The 22,019-nt window shown below is 43.6% G+C and overlaps 1 protein-coding gene across 1 annotated transcript; it reads left to right on the top strand.

The window, feature by feature from the left end:
• The first annotated feature begins 2,921 nt into the window (after positions 1 to 2,921).
• On the top strand, positions 2,922 to 21,299 carry LOC131188695 (neutrophil cytosol factor 1-like). The gene is made up of 6 exons (XM_058164145.1): positions 2,922 to 3,061; positions 6,718 to 6,798; positions 11,028 to 11,103; positions 16,773 to 16,938; positions 19,822 to 19,877; positions 21,274 to 21,299. The coding sequence occupies exons 1-6, from the start codon at positions 2,984 to 2,986 to the stop codon at positions 21,297 to 21,299; spliced, it is 483 nt and encodes a 160-aa protein (XP_058020128.1). The 5' UTR covers positions 2,922 to 2,983.
• Positions 21,300 to 22,019: the final 720 nt, after the last annotated feature.

Below are 22,019 nucleotides of genomic sequence, written 5' to 3'. Positions count from 1 at the left end.
AATCCAGCAGGTTCTGTAGGTTCTGGAGAGCTGGTAGCAGAAATTTTGAGTAGTTCGGAGAACCAGCAAATGCCACCTCTAGCTGGCCCCAGAGTGGGTGGGAATGGGGATTTTGCAGTATCCTTCCCCTGGAGTGGAGAGGGAACGGAGATTTTGCAGTATCCTTCCCCTGCCACACCCACCAAGCCACACCATGCCCACCAAGCCTCGCTCACAGAACCGCTAGTAAAAAACATTGGATTTCATCACTGGGTCAGATGTGTCCTTTTTGCAGGTGCATGGAATGGTGACACATGTACAAAAGAGGCGGGGCTTGGCCCATGACATCACATTTAGTATCTTCCGGATTTGAACATTGGGTACAGTCAGGTGTTTTGTTCTGTTTGTTTATTTGACCTATTTCTGTGCTGCTGCAGTCAAAACAACTCTTAACAGGTTATGTAGGAAAAGACAATACGACTTAAATATGCCCAGTAGAATAAAAAAAACATGAAGACTCTAGAACAGGGGTGTCAAACTCAAGACCCACGGGCCAAATCCGGCCCACAGGGTGTTTAGATCTGACCCACGGAGCTACCCTGAAAAAGCGAAGGACCAGCCCGCAGTGCATCTGCCAGTGAAAAACAGAGCTCAGGAGGACCATGTGCAGCCTTCCTGAACTCCATTTTCAGCTGTGATGGCCTCCTGCAATCCTCTCCCAGTGCTCCCGAGCTTCCTTTTTGATGGCAGAGCGCTCGGGCCACCACAGGTGCCACCAACATGAGTGACGTTGAGACGGCCACGCCTACTTTAACCATGCCCCCCCTCGGCCCCCCCAAGGTCAAACACAACCCTAATGCGGTCTTCAATAAAATTAAGTTTGACACCCCTGCTCTAGAAAAAGTGCAGAGAAGAGCAACCAGGATGATTAGAGGATTGGAGATTGGAGACCCTCTCTATGGAGAGGGTTCGCAACTTAGGTGTCCTCCTGGATGGACGGTTGTCTTTTGAAGAGCATATGACGACCGTCGCCAGGGGAGCTTTTTATCAGGTACGCCTGATACACCAGTTGCGCCCCTTCCTAGACCGGGATTCCCTATGCACAGTAACTCATGCCCTCGTCACTTCCCGCCTGGACTACTGTAACACTCTCTACATGGGGCTCCCCTTGAAGAGCACTCGGAGGCTCCAGCTGGTCCAGAATGCGGCTGTGCAAGTAATAGAGGGAGCAACTCAAGGCTCCCATATAACACCTCTCCTGCAAGCTGTACTGGCTTCCTGTGGTCTTCCGGGTGCAATTCAAGGTGTTGGTTACCACCTTTAAAGCGCTCCATGGCATAGGACCGGGTTATTTATGGGACCGCCTGCTGCCACCAATAGCCTCCCATCGACTTGTGCGCTTCCATAGGGAGGGCCTCCTCAGGGTGCCGTCAGTCAAACAATGTCGACTGGCGACCCCCAGGGGGAGGGCCTTCTCTGTGGGGGCACCTGCCCTCTGGAATGAGCTGCCTCCAGGGATACGACAACTCCCTGACCTCCAGACCTTCCGCCGCGAGTTGAAGACTTTTTTGTTTTACCACGCAGGGCTGGCTTAAAGTAATAGTAATTTTAACAGGGGTTTATTATAGCTTTATTATTGATTTTAAGTTTTTATTTCGGCCTAATTTGAATCAGATTTTTAAAAGGTTTTTAATTTTTGTGCTATGTGTATAATTGTGTTTTTATCTGGCTGTAAACCGCCCTGAGTCCTTTGGGAGAAGGGCGGTATAGAAATTAAATTAATTAATTAATTAATAAAATAAACATATAAAGAACGGTTACAGGATCTGGGCATGGCTAGTCTAGTGAAGAGAAGGACCAGGGGAGACAGGATAGCAGTCTTCCAATATTTGAGGAAGGGGTCAAGCTATTTTCCAAGTCACCAGAAGGCCAGGCACGGAATAATGGATGGAAAACGATCAAGGAGAGATTCAACCTAGAAATAAGAGACATTTTCTGACAGTGAGAACAATCAACCAATGGAACAGACGTTGCCTTTGGAAGTTGTGGAAGCTTCATCACTGGAGGCTTTTAAGAAGAGATTGGACTGCCATTTGCTAGAAATTGTGTAGGGTTTCCTGCTTGGGGGGGCGGGTTATTGGACTAGATGGCCTACAAGATCCCTTCCAATCTGATAATCTCTGTCCAAAGACATTTTTTAAAAAGTGACACTGGGGCACAGAAAGTTTCTTTGAACTGGCCTGGTCTTTCAAAACAGAAGTTGGCCTGATCTTTATCAGGCAGATGTTCCATGTTGGGGTAGAAAAGTGGCACCTCCTCGCCTCACCACCTGACCCTCCACAAAGGGATGAGGTTTGCAGCTGGTTCTCGTGGCAGATCTTACTGGTCAGGCTGATGCTGACTGCAATAAATGATCCTGCAGGAGTCTGATGCTGAGCCATAAAGGGTTTTGCAGTCCAAACCAGCGGTGGGTTCTACTTACCTTTACTACCGCTTCCCAACGGGAACACATGGGCTTCTGTGCATGCACAGATCACCCATGATAACGTCGTGGCGGGTGGGCGGAGCCTCCCGCCGGTTTTACTACCGGTTCTATAGAACCGGACCGAACCGGGAGCAACCCACCACTGGTCCAAACCTGTTTGCAGGACTGAGAGGAGGCCTAGATCCCCAACAGGTGCAACTGTACAGAAATGAATGCCCAAGGAAAGAATGAATGAAAACACATAGAAGGAAGGAAATTGAAAGAATAGAATTTTATTGGCCAAGTGTGATTGGACACACAAGGAATTTGTCTTGGTGCATATGCTCTCAGTGTACATAAAAGAAAAGATACGTTCATCAAGGTACAAAGCAAAATCCTGAGTCAGCAATGCGGGAAAATCGGACTTCCCCCTTTTGTGGTATATAAAAGCTGAAGTCAGAACAGCACAAGCGTTCAAGAGACAAGTGCCAGGAGGACCATTCTTACCACAAATTCAAAGGACAGTTCCCAGCACCAGAGATGGGTGAATCAATCATCTACATCCGGCATATTGAGTTGCTGGGATTTGAGAAGCGATTTTTCCCCAGCCAACACTATGTAAGTACTTGGAGATCAAAATACTTGATTTAAGAAGCTGAATTTGACTTCTGGGGGGGCTGGGAGTTGAAGAAACTGAGGGACTTCTTTAATAGCTCATAAAAGTTATTTAAAAGTTATTTAAAATGTCTTGGAGAACAGACTCCATTTGAAGGTTAAGCATGCATTCCGCGGTTAAAAGGTCTCTGGTTTAATCCAAAATTTTGGCAGTTATAGAAGGACGAAAGATAGCAGTCTAAACAGCAGAACAGACAATATTGAGCTTGGTTTATGCTTATAAATTGCTATTTCATCTTCCCCCTTTAAGGAGATCTTTGAGACAATGATAATTCAATGGAGCAGAATGGAACATACAACGTAGTGAAGGGAATGGATTTTTCAAAGAATCTTAGAAGAAGAACAGGTTTAATCAGACTTAATTTTGCCAGATAAAAACCCAACAGTTGCACTCAAGAGTCTGAGCCTGGTTAATTTCTAAACTTAATTAGATCCCTTGATGACTTAACCTATATTAATTTATCTTGCTTGGTTAGCTTACATTTCAGTGTAGTGCACAAAATGAGAACATTTATAAATTCGGTGTGCCGGGTAAAGGAAAAGGGCATTAAAGGAAAAGGGCACAGCTGGAAAAGGGCATTTTTGGCTATGAAGTCCGACTTCCAGATTTGGTTGAGAATCCTAATGGAAGTATCCCAGTCGGATAGCCAGATGGCCTCCACCTGAATACAACCTGTAAAGAGAAACCCACACTTTCGCAGTTCCATTGTCAAAGTGCTTTTTATCCCTTGGGAATTTTTCCCTAAACATTCAACATCTGCCTTCTTGTCAGTGAAGGCCATTGAAAGATGATTGCTGGAGGGGGGGGAGTAGGGGGGAATATGCTAGCACATTTCAAGTATCTGAAAGAGTGCCTTGCATCCTGAGAAGATGAAAAATGAGTCTCGATTCCCGTGTTACGATACCTCTGCAGGGATTTGAGAAAAAAATGCTACCGTGTCATAGATTGATTCAGATTCAGACTGAGAACAAGGACCTTGAGAATTCTTGTTGTTCTCTTTCTACCAATCAGAGTTTCTTGGATTCTTCTTTCAATTATGGGGTCTACAACTGGACACGGGAATTGAGGTTGAGGATTAATGCTGAATATATTCCTTTATTTCCAGCCTACTTCTCAAACTTACCAAGATGCGGTTGCATTTTCTTACTGTCTTCTGCCCTCTTAGCCTTCCGAAAAGCGCAGAGGGTTAGCTTTCCCCGCTTAGGACAGAATGAAATGGATGAGAGGATGCTATGAGGGACTGTATAGTGGAAGTTTAACTTTGGTGCCAGGTTTTTAATGTTTATGGTTTAATGGATTTAGTGGAGCACTATGTTTTTATTACTGGTATTATTTTAATTGTTGATTGGGAGTGGCCCAGAGTTTGACTTAAGATGGGCAGCTCACTGTTTTATCCAAAGAAGTTTGTAATTATCGCCTGCAAATGGGATAAGCATTCCTCCCACCCCTTCCTCAAATTATTAATTGAAAAAAATGGAGAGAACAAGGTCTAGGACTGAACTTTGTGGTCCTACTCAATATGTAACTTTCAATATTCAAACCCCACTGTGGTTTGATGAAGAACTATTGACATGCCTCTTTGAGTGTTAATGTTTTATCTATCTATCTATCTATCTATCTATCTATCTATCTATCTATCTATCTATCTATCTATCTATCTATCTATCTATCTATCTATCTATCTATCTATCTATCTATCTATCTATCTATCTATCTATCATCTATCATCTCTCTCTCTCTCTTGATATCTATCTATCTATCTATCTATCTATCTATCTATCTATCTATCTATCTATCTATCTATCTATCTATCTATCTATCTATCTATCTATCTATCTATCTATGTACTATATCTATCTATCTATCTATCTATCTATCTATCTATCTATCTATCTATCTATCTATCTATCTATCTATCTATCTATATCTATCTATCTATCTATCTGTCTATCATCTATCAATATCCATCCATCCATCTATCTCTCTATCTATATCATCTATCATCTCTCTCTCTCTATTTCTATCATCTATCATCTGTCTATCTATCATCTCTCTATATATATCATATTTATCTATCTATCTATCTATCTATCTACCTATCTATCTATCTATCTATCTATCTATCTATCTATCTATCTATCTATCTATCTATCTATCTATCTATCTATCTATCTATCTATCTATCTATCTATCTATCTATCTATCCCTCTATCTCTATCATCTATCATCTCTCTCTCTCTCTCTCTCTCTCTCTCTCATAGCACATTCACATCGTATTTCAGTGAAAAGAAACAAAAGGGGTAAAATATAAAACATAGAATGTAAAATCCGAAAACTTAACAAGAAGATTACAAACCTATATCTACGTTGCAAATATAATACTTTACTTCATTTGTCGCAGCCAGGAAATCAGCGAAATCTCCATTATAAGCTCTGTTTTGACACACTGCTGCTGTGTGTTGGATAGTTTATTTTTTAGCCCCACAGTCACAATTTGGAGATAGTGTTATGCCCCTCTTATAGAGGGTAACTGCCCATCTACCTTGACCAGTCTGAATTTGGCTCAGTGTTATCCATATCATAGAGGGCTGGTCAAATCCAAGTTATTTTTCCAAGATGTAGGAAAAGCTTTGATACTGTGGGGGGAGCAATTTTCTGTCCAATGTTGTTTTGAGTATGACTGTAGAGCCAGTTTGTACTTTATAGTGCCGCCCCTCCCCAGTCAAACCCACACATAACTAGCCTTCTAATCAGAATGCCATGACAAAGGTTTTGTTGAAATCAAGATAGAAATCAATCACGATGTATTACCTTAAATAATTTCCCTGGCTGGTAAATAAGACAGTTATAAATAGCCAGAATATAAAACAATCTTTTCATATTCCGGAACATGAATGAATCTGCAGAAAAAACAATTGTTACCAACCTGCCTTCCATTGAAGACCTGTGTACTGCATGAATCAAAAAGAGGGCTGTGAAAATATTTACAAACCCCTCACATCTTGGACATAAACTGTTTCAACTCCTACCTTCAAAACGATGCTATAGAGCCCTGCACACCAGAACAACTAGACACAAAGTATTTTTCCCGAACGCCATCATTCTGCTAAACAAATAATTCCCTCAACACTGTCAAACTATTTACTAAATCTGCACTACTATTAATCTTCTCATCGTTCCCATCACCCATCTCTTTCTACTTATGACTGCATGATTGTAACTTTGTTACTTTTATCCTTATGATTTATACTGATATTGATTGTTTCCTGATTGCTTATTTGTAGCCTATGACTATCATTAAGTGTTGTATCATTAAGTGTTAAATTTGAACCCTATGATATCATTAAGTGTTGTAAGTGTCGTACCTTGATGAAGGTATCTTTTATTTTATGTACGCTGAGAGCATATGCACCAAGACAAATTCCTTGTGTGTCCAACCACACTTGACCAATAAAAAATTCTATTCTATTCTATTCTATTCTATTCTATTCTATTCTATTCTATTCTATTCTATTCTGTTCTATTCTTTTCATCAGTAGATCAGAGAAAAAGAAAAACAATGAAAATCACTTGATTTTAAATGCTTTGCTTTTCTCAGGTTTATATGTTTTTGGTGAAATGGCAAGACCTGTCAGAAAAAGTTGTGTATCGGAAGTTCACAGAGATCTATGAGTTCCATGTAAGTATGGATTGGATCCATGCCGCCTGAAAGTTTTATTATTAGATTAGGTTTGGGAGGAAGGCTGAGAAAACAATAATGCCTTGAATTAAGTTTCCACCAGTCATAAACGTTGAATCTCTAACTGCAGATCCCCCATACATATGTATTATTAAACAACATTATCTATCCCAGGTTTTTTGGAAATATTTGATAGGTGGGTCAAAAATACCAAATCCAGTCTAAACATCTGGCTAGCTTTGTGACCAACTATAATGCCTAGAGCAGGGTTGTCAAACTCAAGGCCTGGGGGCCGGATCCATCCTGCGGGGTGCTTAGATCTGGCTTGGGGGATGGCACCCTGGAAACAGTGAAGGACTGTCCTGCAGTGCCTCTGCCAGTGAAAATGGAGCTTGGGAGAGCTCCATTTTCATTGGCAAAGGGTTGCAGGAGGCTGTCGCAATCAAAAACTGAGCTTGGGAGCCTGTTTTCACTGGAAGAGGGATCTGGGCACCACAGGTGCCCTGACATGAGTAATGTCGATCTGGCCACGCCCATGCTGGCCACGCCCACGCTGGCCCTCCAAAGTCAAACACAATCCTGATGCGGCCCTCAATGAAATTGAGCTTGACACCTCTGACCTAGAGCCATGTGAGAAGGAATCTTAGGACCGGTTCTATTCTGATTGATTGATTGATCGATCGATCGATTGATGAGAAGTGAGCATAAATTCAGGCAGAATTCTCAAGGCCACCTCAAGGTAGATCCAACATATTTGGCTCCCCAAACGTGGAAATTAATAGCTTAATAGTTTTTTGGGTTGTTTTTTTAGCTTAACCTACACATTTGCTGAATAAGCCCAGCCGAGAATAACTTCAAGATGGAGGGGACTTTTCCTCCTTTGGATTGTTCCTATACCAAGATTGGTCTTGTGTTTTCTTTTCTTTTTTCTTTTTTAAAAAAATACAGTTGGTTGGAATTTTTATGCCTTCTGATTTGGACAGGATTATGAAATCATGAAGCTTTCCCATGTTGTGAAAGTGGAGAAAACCCACAAAGAAGTAATTGGTTACGACTGTCTTTTTTTTGTAGCCTGGATTTTTTCTTTTTTAGCATGTAGGTGCATGTTTGAAAGAATTAGGAAGGTACTTTCTTATGACTTCAAGAAAGACAGCCTTTTTGATTCTGTATGTTTCAATTCCCTTTCATTTCCTATGACTGTTCCTGATTCCTTTTCCTAGGAAAGGAAAATTGATCCAGGGCTGTGAGGCAGAGTTGGCACAAAATGCTGTCGGGAGAATGATTTGGGGTTCCAATTAGAGCCGGGGTTGTGCAGGAATAAATACAAATGAAATCCAGACAGTGTGAGGAAAGGAGAAATATTTATTTCCAAAAGGAAAGAGGTTTGCTTTGGGGCAGCTGCAGAGAAATGGGATACAGCAAGATTTTATTTATAGGGGAGCTGATCCTAAGTGTGGAGGTGCATACATGCTGCTTCTAGGTAGGGTGACACTTGAGGGGCGTGTGCTGTGGTAAAATGCTACCGGTTCACACCAGTTCGGGAGAACCAGTAGTGATAAAAAAACCACCGGTTCAGGTGAACCGGTAGTAAAAAAAAAAGCTACCGGTTCCTCCGAACCAGTATTTCCAACGATCAGCTGTGCTGTGCGATTTAAAATAGCTAGAAAGCAGGAAATCCTGCTTTCTAGTGTACCTAAATTGCACGGTATAGCTGATCCCTCCCTTGCTGTTCTACTTACCTTCTCAAGCCTCCTTTTTCTGCGTGAAATGCACATTTGGCTTGCACTGAGCATGCGTGCACACAGCGTGCCCTTGCCGCACATCACGCATGTGCGGCCAGCAAACCGGTGGCAAACCAGTTCAGATTTCACCACTGGACATATGTGTGTGTGTATGTGTGTGTGTGTAGTTAGGTATGTGCCATCTATGATGTTTATTCTTGTGAACATGCAGATCCTCTGAGAGACTATTTTAATTAAGTATTTGTGTTTATAGACCTTATCCTTTGATATATGTATTAGGTCTGGGTAACTTATGGGCGAATGGGTTTGAAGAAGTTTGAGTAAAAGATTTTCTCCTGTTTGTTTTACTTGATTAACTTTGTTTCAGCCTGACTATTAACTGTCTAGTAGAAACACTGATTCTCAGTCCACTGTTAATGTTTGAGCAAAGATTAAGACACCGTAAAGATATATTTTATTCTTATAAGACATGAGGCTTTCCACAATGCTAATCTAGACTGAATTGAATGTTTATGTGCGGTTTCTCCATCTTGTGGGAGCAGCTATTGTCTTAAGATATTCTCAGAACCGGAGGTTAGACTGTGGGAAAAGAGAGAGGAATTCCCCAGACATGTGCAGACAATTATTTTTTTTTTAATTAAAGTGTTGTTTGTTGTTACAGAGTTTTTCAAGTAAATAATGTTGATCTCTATTAAATACAATGGGCAGGGCACATTTGGTGAGCGTGGCAGCTGTAGTTCATTCGCCTGAGATTTTTGGGTTGTGAGAACACAGCCTTATTCCCTCTCATGGATAGAAAGTAGCTGGTCAGCAGGGACAAAGTATCCCTTGCACTTCAACATGATACCATAGATCAGTGGTTCTCAACCTTTATAGTGCTGCGACCCCTTTAATACAATTCCCCACGATGTGGCGACCCCAACCATAAAATTATTTTCGTTTTGAATTTATCGCGCCTGAAGCCGTATTGGCTATGCCTTGAGGACGGAGGCATTAAAGCGGACTCTCCTCCCCTATTAAATTTATCGTGCTTGAAGCCAGATTAGGCTAGCGATTGGGAGTGATTGCAGCTGGCTTGAGAGGGAGACATCAGAGCAAAGATTTCTCTCTTTTTTAATTCATCGCGCCTGAAGCCGAATTCAGCTAGTGATTTGAAGAGCCTGCAGCTGGCTTGTGGAGTCAATCATTGGAGCGTGATTCTTCGACTTCCCATATTTCCGATGGTCTTCGGCGACCCCTGGCAAATTATCATTGAGAACCGCTGCCATAGATGGTCCAGGCAATCCATGTGTCATATACAGCAGGGGTCTTCAACTTTGGTGACTTTACGACTTGTGGGCCACACCTGGCTAAGGAATTCTGGGAGTTGAAGTCCACAAGTCGTAAAGTCACCAAAGTTGGAGACCCCTGCTATATATGACACATGGACTGCCTGGACCATCTATGGCTCTGTCCTTGGAAAATCATTGTCCCTCTTTTATTTTGATTTAGGCAAATTGTGTGCATAAATACTGAGGCACCATGTTATTTACAAGCTACAATTTCTATACCAGTAGAATCAGTGGTGGGATTCAAATAATTTAACAACCAGTCCTCTGCCCTAATGACCAGCTGGGTAGGCGTGGCTCGGTGGTCATGTGACCATGTGGTCATGTGACCAACTCAACGTCACTCACGCCGATGGGTGCTTCTCCTTAGCTGTTACAATGTAATAAGAGTTAACCAGAGAGGCGGTTTCTGTAAGCAGGGCCATAAAGATTAGTCTAGAAACAACACCAGAATGTTTCCTTCCTGCCTTCCTTACAGGATTAGCCCTGTAAAGTGAAAACCCCCCCACAAAATAAGATTTCTTCCAACAACCGGTTCTCCGAGCTGCTTAGGAAGTTAACAACCGGTTCTCCCGAATAGGTGCGAACTGGCTGAATCCCACCACTGAGTAGAATGTAGCATTGCTGTTTATATTTTTAAAACAAGGAATACTGGTTTCTAAATCTGTGGACATGTTTGGTGGTGGAAGTGATGATGTTTATCAAGCATCTGTTACCACTGTATGACCCATTAGCTTTGAAACATGAGCTGGGGGACTTTCTGTGCCTAACTTACTAACCAGTTTTTTAAAACTTCTAATGGGGCAAGGAAAGTGTTTCCCAATCAGATGCCAATCTCCAGCACTCTTCATTTACAAAAGCAATCTTGAGTCACTGTACATTATGGCTAAATTATGAAAAACGAGCACCCTTAGTCTTTTAGGCAATAACCCACAGGAAGTTGCCAATTAAATTTCCGGAAAGTTTTCTACAACTATGCAGCGGGCAGAAATTTAGTAGACAATACTCCTTCCCTGCTCCAACACACTCCTGCTGTCAAAGCAATGGAGAAAAAAAAGCCACTTTCTTCAGTTCTATTAGATAACAGAACTTAATGGTGAATTGACCTCGACTTTCAGTTAGATTTTGAAACTGATCTTTTGTTCTTTTCTCTTGCTAGAAAGTTTTGAAGGAAATGTTTCCAATTGAATCGGGGGAAATTAACACAGAGAGTAGGATAATCCCTCACTTGCCAGGTAAGTAACCTAACTGTAGCTGCAGTTAGTTGGGACGAAACTGCAAAACATTGAAGTTGACATGGGTTAGTTCCACCTGCTAATTTCAAATATGTTTTCCTTGTCCCACCCATGACTGTTTTGAGCATCGATATGAAGCATCTAGGGATGGACCAATTCAACTTGCTTCCTGATTGCCTAGGCCAGGGGTCTGCAAACTTGGCTCTTTTAAGACTTGTGGACTTCAACTCCCAGAGTTCCTCAGCCAGCAAAGCTTTGCTGGCTGAGGACCCCTGGGAGTTGAAGTCCACAAGTCTTAAAGTGACCAAGGTTGGAGACCCCTGTTTTGCAGCACTCTCTGAGCAGTTTACAAATATTAGCATATTGCCCCAACAATCTGGATCCTCATTTTACTGATCTTGGAAGGATGGAAGGCTGAGTCAACTTGGAGGCAGTGAGGATCAAACTGCTGGCAGTGAGCAGAGTTAGTCTGCAATGCTGCATTCTGTGTCACCAGAGTTCCTGGTGATATAAAACTCCACAACTCTTGTATTTCTGATACAAAACTCAGACTGTGGCTTGTTTTCCCGACAAGCCAGGTTTTATAGGTCAGACATAACAAAGAAGGAGATTTGCGGCGCATTAAACTTAAATCCCTTCTTGGCCTACGGTTTGTTCTAATCTTGCGCCAGTCTGAAGCCGTTGCCTAGTTGGATAATGAAATGTCTAGGAGAAAATATCTAAAAAGGTTAAATTAGGGCAACTTTAACCTTTTTAGATACTTTTGGCCTTGATGATTGAGTCTTCATTGACATATCTACAAGAAAACAGCCTTGTTCAGTGAGTACCAAGGATTCCACAGTTCAACCCTGAGCTATGTATATTCCCTTCTATTAGTGTTTGCCCCAATGTAGAAGAGGAGCCATATGCAAACCAAACACAGGCAAAGTTCTTTCATACATGTGCCAGATGCCATCAAAATATTTGGGCAGTACTTGTGTTGTTGCTGTAACAGTCCAGCTAGCTAGCAGAATCCCGCAGCCCCATTCTATGTTCAAAGACATCCGCAAGAATTTGAGGTTTGTCAAGGTTTATTGGACAGCACTGAAGAGGGGAGGCCACAATCACCAGACTGGCACAATTGTTGTGACCCAGATCCAAGTAGGTAGTAATAAACTTAGTCAGTGGAAAAACATACTTTATTCAAACAGCTGGGAATGAAGTAATTCATTCAAACTCAAAGTAAAATAAATGCCTCCCAACACAAATTCCTCAGTTATCTAACGAACCTTGGTCCAATTAGGCAAACTGCCAAAGGCCCTTCCTGGCAAACGTCCAGAAGACACAAAAACAAAGACGTATATGAAACAGAAGACGGAGCAGAAGACTCAGCTACAACGTTGTTTTTTGGCAAAGCTGAAACGCTGCTGCTGGTCTGTTTTAAGCCTTATGGGATCATCTCTTGGCCCTACCCCCGAGTTGTCCTCTCTGCTTGAGCTGCTGTTGCCTTCTGGCAGCTCTTCTCATGCATGCATTAGGAACAGGCTCCTCCTGTTCCTCTGCCTCACTACTATCAGTCTCTGGAGGCTCTGGAGTCCGCACCTTACTTCCTGATGTCCCTGGCCTCACCTCAGCCTCATCACTGTCCGACTCCGTTGCCAGCTCTGTAGGCTGCTGAAGGACCACAACAACAATATCTATATTGGGAGAGGTCACATCACTTTGCTGGGGTGGTTTCCTTCAATTTTCCATGGGCTTTGTGGGAGGGGGTTCCATTATACCTTATATATCAGTATATTCATCTTACTTTATACAACATTGCTATTTTGGCTTGAGTCCTGCTTCATAATGGAAATTATGACACTAATTTTCTAAGGTGTAACCAGAGAAAAATTCATAAAACTAAAGAAGGCACACCAGGTATTGTCTATAGCAGTGATGGCTAACCTTTTGTGGACTGAGTGCCCAAAGCGTGCATGTGCCCGAACCCCCAAAATGCAATGCGTGTGGTCCCCCTGCACGGATCCCCCCCTGTGCATGCGTGCATGGCTCCCCTGCACGTGCCCCACACATGTATGCATGGACCTCCTGCACACACCCCAACCTCTCATGAGCGCATGCCCCCCTGCATGTGCCCTCCCCCCCACATGTGCGCATGGGCCCCACACGCACCATCCCCCCCCACACCACGATCTCCTGCGCATGCGCAGCAGAGACCCAAAGACCAGCTGGCTGGCGGGAGGCACGTGTGCATGCGCAGTGCAGCTGACGGCTCACATGCTGTCACACGTGCCATAGGTTTGCCATCACGGGTCTATAGTCATCCAGGTTATGGTTGTCTCAAAGGTGCTTTTTCAAGAAGCAACTGGACTTTCTGGTTTTTTCTTGGAAGACGTTTCACTTCTCATCCAAGACGTTTCTTGCATGAGAAGCGAAATGTCTTCCAATAAAAACTGGAAAGTCCAGTTGCTTCTTGAAAAAGCATCTTTGAGGCACACAAGGTATTGTACTCATGCTGGAGCCTATACTGGTTGATGTCACTGGTTAGAGTTTCCTATGTTTTCTAGCTCTCAGTTGTAAATGCACTAAAAAATTTTTTTTAAAAACCAAGAGCTAGCAGCATTTCATGAAATTACAGCAGTTAAACTGATGAAAAAAGTTGAATAGTTTCATCCTGATTTCTGAAAATTCCCCCATTTGCTTACACATAAGCTATCATTTTTACATATTACACATAAGCTATCAAAGCCATAAGCTATGGTTTTCCCAGTTGCAATGTATGGCTGTGAAAGTTGGACCATAAGGAAGGCTGAGCGCCAAAGAATTGAGGCCTTTGAACTCTGGTGCTGGAGAAGACTCCTGCGAGTCCCTTGGACTGCAAGGCGAACAAGCAAGTCAGTCCTAGAGAAGATCAACCCTGACTGCTCTTTAGAAGGCCAGATCCTGAAGATGAAACTGAAATACTTTGGCCACCTAATGAGAAAGAAGGACTCACTGGAGAAGAGCCTAATGCTGGGAAAGATTGAGGGCAAAAGAAGAAGGGGACGGCAGAGAACGAGGTGGCTGGATGGAGTCACTGAAGCAGTAGGCGTGAGCTTAAATGGATTCCAGAGGATGTTAAAGGACAGGAAGGCCTGGAGGAACGTTGTCCATGGGATCACGATGGGTCGGACATGACTTTGCAACTAACAACAACAACAACAACAACAACAACAACAACAACAACAACAAAGCTATCATTTTAATGAATGAATTGTCTTTGTCATTACTGGATTATTGACCTGTTGTGAATGAAATTCTATCTTAAAAGCCAGCTCTTCTTCTGACCACCAGATACCTGGAACTTTGTTCAAGTGGAACGGAGACCATGTTAGGTTCAACACAAATCTTTCCCAGAGATTTTCTGGCTTCCTTAAACTGAAGGTTTAGATATTTTCACGATGTGCCCAGATTTACACTAATTTTGGGAAAGGAATGATAGGATCATTAACATATGCGTGCAAGTTCTGGGTTTTTGCACACTAACCTAACACGATATGTAGAAGTTTCCTGGAAAAGTTGTATTATGGGCCAGAGGCAGGGGACTGACAAGCAGCCATACATGGTCAACGCTGAGGACAGGTGGTTTCGGAATTTGGGACCCATGCTTGCAAGCAAGCAGCCTTGAAACTGCCTTGTATTGAACCCATTCTGTCATAGAAGGTTCAGCCGTTATGAGAGCTCCTTCATATTTCTCCTGCTTTCTTTGTCTCTAGCTTCTCCTGGCAGGAACAGACTGTTGGGAAGTTCTACCTTAGAGCATTGATTGAGATCTGTTTTCAACTATTGTTCTAAGCCCGTGATGGCAAACCTATAGCACGCATGCCTGAAGTGGCACGCGGAGCCATCTCGCCTGGCTCGCACAGCGTCACCTGTTCCTCCTCCGGGTTTCTGGCGCGCATGCGACAATCAGCTGGCCTTTTTGAATGCAGCAGTGCTGGAAACTAGAAGAGCAGATCTTCTGCTTTCCTGCGTGAGCGTGCGTGCCGGCCAGCTGATCGTTGTGTGCACATGCACGCCAAAAACCTGAAAGAGTAGCTGGCTGAAACTGGAAGTTCAGTAGCTGAAACCTGAAGTTCATGTTCGAGTGCATGAATGCCAGTGGTGAGTTGCTCCCGGTTCTGTCTGGTTCTTGCGAACAGGTAGTAATGGCGGCAGGAGGCTCTGCCCATTCACCCGGATGTCATCATGAATGATCTGCACATGTGCAGAAGCTTCTGCACATGTGCAGAAGCTTCTGCACACGTGTGCTCCCGTTGCAAACCGGTAGTAAAGGTAAATGGAAACCACCCCTGGCGCATGCACCCTGGGCAGCTCCTCTTCTGAGTTGTGGCCCCGGCACACGTGCACAAAGCGCTCCCTTTTCAGCACTCAGTGCCAAAAAGGTTCGCCATCACTATTCAAAGCCATTACTTAATGATGGTTTGTAGATTAACCACATTTGGTTCAGTGTTGGGTTGCTACCGGTTCTCCCCGGTTCAGGAGAGCCGGTAGTGGAAATGTTGATATGAGAGGGAACCGGTTCTCTCCGACTGTCAGCTGGGCCCTCCAGCCTGCCCCTGTGCTATACTTACCTTTATTCCTTCGTTTTTAGCCCAGCTGAAAGGCATGGAAGAGCAGATTGCCATGCCTTAGCTGTTCTGCAATTCAATGTGCTTGCGCAAAGCGCAAGTTTGGCATGCGTACGAGCAAAGGGAGCACGCGTGTGCCAATCACGCACAAAGCGCGTGCACGAAGCGAACCAGTGGTAACACCAATTAGAACCCACCACTGATTTGGTTGGGTTCACACAACTTCCTACACCACAAACATTCATAAAAGCCAGAATTGGAATTCATATACTAGGCTATAAGTCCAAGCCAAACAAGCTGCATTTATTGCCCAGAGAACTCAGACTTAGGAATGTTGTGAGGCTGCCATCATATGCTTGAACTTTGCATCCGCTAGCTGTCAGTCTACCATGAACTATGGGGACAGAGAACCGGATAGGAAGGGGAAAGTGAAACTGATGAATGCTTGTGGGAGAAATGAAACTGATGAAATTAATAGGAAGAAGCCTGCCTCTTAGAGACAAGTTCTCAATGTTGCCCTGGGAGAAGAATACATGATCAGTTTCAAAAACATCTCTTTCAAAATTGATTGGACGATGATGGGGACCATCAATGGAAAGTGTCTAGGAGGGAAAAAATTAAACTTACAGATTTGGTGCGTGAACTTCAGTTCTGGCTTTGCTATGCTGTAATCCACTTGGCTTTTAGTAAAAGTATACCTTTTGCTACAAATGGAGTTGAGGGTCTTTCTTAACTAAAGGACCAAGTTGGGGCAGGTCTGACAAATGTCCTCAAAGCTCTTCTATTTCACCCAACCCGCAATCTGCATTCTAGAATGCGCTTATGGCATTTCTGAAAGGTGACCCATCCCTTGTAGGGTTTAGCTGACCCTCTTTCTTTTAATTTCCTTTCCTTCCTTTTCTCTTGCGGGAAGCTCAAAATACACAGAGAAGGAGCAATGTCCAAGAGTTGAGAATGTGGAGCAAAACCTCTGTCTTGGATTTTGGGGAAGTACCACCTGTTTAGAATTGGGTATTCTGGAACAGATGGATCAAGAGCTTCACCTGACATCAGATGTATTTTCTTCCTTTCTCTCTCTAGCTCCACGGTGGTTTGACAGCCAACGCGCCACTGAAAACCGGCAAAATACTCTGTCCGAATACTTCTCTGCCTTGATCAATCTTCCACGCAAGATCTCCCGTTGTGTGCACATCTTAAGCTTCTTCAAAGTCAGACCAGATGATCTGAACCCTTCTACTGCAAACCAGTGAGTATTGATTGGCCAGGCTCTGGAAGATGCCGATTGGGACCATCCATGTTTTGGATGCAACCAATGCTCATAGAATCAGCCACAATTGCTTGATAAATATGGTGAGCCACTCACAGTGGCTTACAGTCATGGCTTTGTCCCAGACGCGTGTACTGTATCTATGCAAAATGAAATAGTAAAAAAAAAAAAAAAAGGCTCTGATGATCACGTGGCTCAGCTGTGACCATCAGAGCCCTTTTTTTTTACCTTTTAAAAGCATTTTTTTTTACAACCTATTTGGCTGAATAGGTTTGTAAAAATGCTTTTAAAAGTAAAAAAAAGGCTCTGATGATCGCGTGACTCAGCTGTGAGTTTTTTTTTACCTTTTAAAAGCATTTTTTACAACCTATTCCTACCATTCAGGCGGGAAAAGCGAGCCAGCCAGAAAGAAGTGGCAAGCGGGCAAGCGGGTGACCGGGCAATTGGGTGGGCATGGGTGGGGGAGCAGGGATTTTTGCTACTGGTTCTCCGAATCACCTGTCGCCATCGCTAATGGATTGGCTGATCCAGTCCGAACCAGGAGCATTTCACCCCTGCACACAATGCATGACCGCAGGTATAGATTTAAACGGAAACTAGAAGAACTGCAATAGGGAATGGTTTCTTTCTTACCTTGAGCTTGACATTGACATTATTGGCATCCACATTGGCCCTGTGAGTTACCAAGTGATTTTTCCGGACAATGCAACAACCTCTGCATTGAGATTTAGATAGGAAAATTGCCGGAGGAGATAAGGAGGATAACAAGGAAGGAAATTCCCTAAAAGTTATGCATTGCCAGAAACACAGTTGGAACTGGAGGGTGGCTGTACTCAAACAAAGCCTTTCCCAAATAAAGAGTTTTTATTTTATAGATCATCTACCTAACCCTTAAGTGTGGTTAAGTGCGACATGAAATGGTCCAGGGCTTTGCAATCTCAGACTCTGAGGACGTTTATTTTGGGAAATCCTGCAGCAAAGCTGGAATTGCGAAAAAAACAAAACAAAACCACCCACTCTTTTTTGTCCGTATGTGATGCAAGAGTCTGCAGAGTTTGTGGGCAAACTATTTCTGCAAATGTTTTGCCTCATTCCTTCTCCAGGTCCTGAATCTGCTTTTATTAATTTGAGAAGCTGCACCAGAGCACTCATGGAGGGTTGAAGGCCACAATCCAAAACAGTGAAACCAGGAAGTGTTTGGGACAGGGGGGCTTAAGAGGGAAAAATGGGTGTCCTTAGGTCTCCGTATTTCGCTCCTTCACATCTCCAGATTCCTCTCCAAATATAATCAAAAGACTGAAACTTTTGGCCCACCTGAAATTTGCACTTTTATCAATTGGAAGCTCAACTGATAAAGAACAACGTGCGCATGGATCCTGCTGTTTCTACCTTTTCTTAGCCAGCAACTAATGGAAATGCAAAGTCTCAGGGAGCTTGATAATTCCCCTTATGTTTCCCTCTGGTGAAATGTGACTGGCAGGTGAGGGGGGAAACGGTAGCGCTCTGGAACTACCCGCCTGCAATTTTGCATTTTGTTTGGAATTTACCGCTTCCTCTTCCTTTCTTCAGCTACTGCTGCAGCCACTGACCATGGTTGAAAGACTTTGAGAGAGAATCTTATTGATGAGAGATCGTATCACACTGCTTGCAATGTAATTAAAAAAAAAAAAAAATGCAAATGGAATGATGGCTGAGCAGCCAAGGAACTTCCCCTTGTATAAATTCTGTTTTTTTCATGATCATATGCTCATGACATCAAGGTCAGCTCTTAGCCACCATATGGGTAGACCCCAGTGGTGGGTTTCAATTTTTTTTCCTACTGGTTCTGTGGATGTGGCTTGGTGGGCGTGGCATGGCTTGGTGGGCATGGCAGGGGAAGGATACTGTAACATCTCCATTCCCACCCCACTCCAGGGGAAGGATACTGCAGAATCCCCATTCCCTCTCCAATCCAGGGGAAGATTACTGCAAAATCCCCATTCCCTCTCCAATCTGGGGGAAGGTTACTGCAAAATCCCCATTCCCTCTCCAATCCGGGGGAAGGTTACTGCAAAATCCCATTCCGTCTCCAATCCAGGGAAGATTACTGCAAAATCCCATTCCCTCTCCAATCCAGGGGAAGGTTACGGCAAAAATCCCCATTTCCTCCTGATCAGCTGGGACCTGGGTGGCAGAGAATACATGGGGGTTGGGCCAGTCAGAATTTTTACTACCGGTTCTCCGAACTACTCAAAATTTCCGCTACTAGTTTTCCAGAACTGGTCAGAACCTGCTGAAACCCACCTCTGGTAGGTAGACTCCCCTAGGATGATCAGTTATTTTTTCATTAATATTAAAAGTTGCTCTGAAGTCCACTCTCGATGCTGGCTGTGGAATTCTGCTGGTTGAAGTCCACACATCACACGCAAGATTGAGAAATGTTGCCCTACAGCAGGGGTCTGCAAACTTGGATCTTTTAAGACTTGTGGACTTCAACTCCCAGGGGAAGGTTACTGCAAATGCAAAGTCTCAAAGAGGGATGGGATGGGGCTTTTCAATGTCAGCTGATCAGTCCCATCTTTTCCAGTGTACATTGGAAAACGGTGCAGTTAACATCCTTGGATGCATTTAAAATGAATGTTCCCCCGGTTAATGTACTACAAAACCCCATCAAGTTCTCAGGAACTCTCAAAATTCTACAGGGACTCTATTTAAAACTCCCTGGACTAGAATTTGATCAATCTCACTATACTTTCACCAGGCTCAGAGGCCAGCCTAGGAATAAGGAATAATTCAATGGTTTGCTAAAGGCTATTTCATTTACCTTGGTGGCTTATCGGTAATGTTTGAGATAGTAACAAGTCTTGTCCTTACCTCCTGCAGCCCCAAGAAACCAGAAACATTCCTGATACCAAAAGATTCAAAGAAGATTGCAACAGGTAAGGCAATAGAAATCAAAGGAACCATTTCTGTCATCTCTTGCATTTTGTTCCTGAGTCAGTTGCAACCATGTTGAGCTTGACAGGGTACTAGGCAGGGATGAAATGTATGATTTGTTACTACCTGCTCTGCGGGCGTGGCCTGGTGATGGTGGGGTAATGTGACTGGGTGAGCGTGGCCAAATTTTTTTTTTTAAAAAAAAAAAAATGCAAATGGAATGATGGCTGAGCAGCCAAGGAACTTCCCCTTGTATAAATTCTGTTTTTTTCATGATCATATGCTCATGACATCAAGGTCAGCTCTTAGCCACCATATGGGTAGACCCCAGTGGTGGGTTTCAATTTTTTTTCCTACTGGTTCTGTGGATGTGGCTTGGTGGGCGTGGCATGGCTTGGTGGGCATGGCAGGGGAAGGATACTGTAACATCTCCATTCCCACCCCACTCCAGGGGAAGGATACTGCAGAATCCCCATTCCCTCTCCAATCCAGGGGAAGATTACTGCAAAATCCCCATTCCCTCTCCAATCTGGGGGAAGGTTACTGCAAAATCCCCATTCCCTCTCCAATCCGGGGGAAGGTTACTGCAAAATCCCCATTCCGTCTCCAATCCAGGGGAAGATTACTGCAAAATCCCCATTCCTTCTCCAATCCAGGGGAAGGTTACGGCAAAAATCCCCATTTCCTCCTGATCAGCTGGGACCTGGGTGGCAGAGAATACATGGGGGTTGGGCCAGTCAGAATTTTTACTACCGGTTCTCCGAACTACTCAAAATTTCCGCTACTGGTTTTCCAGAACTGGTCAGAACCTGCTGAAACCCACCTCTGGTAGGTAGACTCCCCTAGGATGATCAGTTATTTTTTCATTAATATTAAAAGTTGCTCTGAAGTCCACTCGATGCTGGCTGTGGAATTCTGCTGGTTGAAGTCCACACATCACGCAAGATTGAGAAATGTTGCCCTACAGCAGGGGTCTGCAAACTTGGATCTTTTAAGACTTGTGGACTTCAACTCCCAGGGGAAGGTTACTGCAAATGCAAAGTCTCAAAGAGGGATGGGATGGGGCTTTTCAATGTCAGCTGATCAGTCCCATCTTTTCCAGTGTACATTGGAAAACGGTGCAGTTAACATCCTTGGATGCATTTAAAATGAATGTTCCCCCGGTTAATGTACTACAAAACCCCATCAAGTTCTCAGGAACTCTCAAAATTCTACAGGGACTCTATTTAAAACTCCCTGGACTAGAATTTGATCAATCTCACTATACTTTCACCAGGCTCAGAGGCCAGCCTAGGAATAAGGAATAATTCAGTGGTTTGCTAAAGGCTATTTCATTTACCTTGGTGGCTTATCGGTAATGTTTGAGATAGTAACAAGTCTTGTCCTTACCTCCTGCAGCCCCAAGAAACCAGAAACATTCCTGATACCAAAAGATTCAAAGAAGATTGCAACAGGTAAGGCAATGGAAATCAAAAGGAACCATTTCTGTCATCTCTTGCATTTGTTCCTGAGTCAGTTGCAACCATGTTGAGCTTGACAGGGTACTAGGCAGGGATGAAATGTAAAATTTGTTACTACCAGTTCTGTGGGCGTGGCTTGGTGATGGTGGGGTAATGTGACTGGGTGGGCGTGGCCAACTTTTTTTTTTTTACTTTTAAAAGCATTTTTTCTACAACCTCTTTGGTGGAAGAGGTTGTAAAAAAATGCTTTTAAAAGCCTGTGATGATCAGGCAACTCAGCTGGGATCGCCAGAGGAAAAAAAGCTTTTAAAGGGTTCCAACAATCCCAGCTGAGCGGTGTGATCATCAGAGCCTTTTTTTTTTACTTTTAAAAGCATTTTTTTAGCCGAAGAAAAAATGCTTTTAAAAGTAAAAAAAAACAAACCTCTGATGATTGCGCCACTCAGCTGGGCATGGGGTGGGGGGGGGGCAGGGATTTTTGCTACCGGTTCTCCAAACCACCTGCCGCCATCGCTACCAGATCGGGGGATCTGGTCTGAACTGAAGCATTTCACCCCTGGTGCTAGGATGTTTCTGCACTAAATCCGGGCTCCCTAAGGCATCAGATGCCCACTGTGAGGTAAAGCAGAATACCAGATTAGATAGGTCTTTGATCTGTTCCAATGGAGGATTCCTATCTCTACG

The sequence above is a fragment of the Ahaetulla prasina genome, chromosome 1 (assembly GCF_028640845.1).
Source record: "Ahaetulla prasina isolate Xishuangbanna chromosome 1, ASM2864084v1, whole genome shotgun sequence".
Classification (NCBI taxonomy): domain Eukaryota; kingdom Metazoa; phylum Chordata; class Lepidosauria; order Squamata; family Colubridae; genus Ahaetulla; species Ahaetulla prasina.
The sequence above is the reverse complement of the archived record's forward strand: the minus strand, read 5'-3'. Positions and strand labels throughout refer to the sequence as shown.

What these genes read in the sequence shown, in the direction of transcription:
- LOC131188695 (XM_058164145.1), top strand. Translation starts at nt 2,984, where the DNA reads ATGGGTGAATCAATCATCTACATCCGGCATATTGAGTTGCTGGGATTT. An exon ending in CAGAGATCTATGAGTTCCAT is followed by an intron (nt 6,799 to 11,027) that starts GTAAGTATGGAT and finishes TTCTCTTGCTAG; the next exon opens with AAAGTTTTGAAGGAAATGTT. An exon ending in AACCCTTCTACTGCAAACCA is followed by an intron (nt 16,939 to 19,821) that starts GTGAGTATTGAT and finishes TACCTCCTGCAG; the next exon opens with CCCCAAGAAACCAGAAACAT.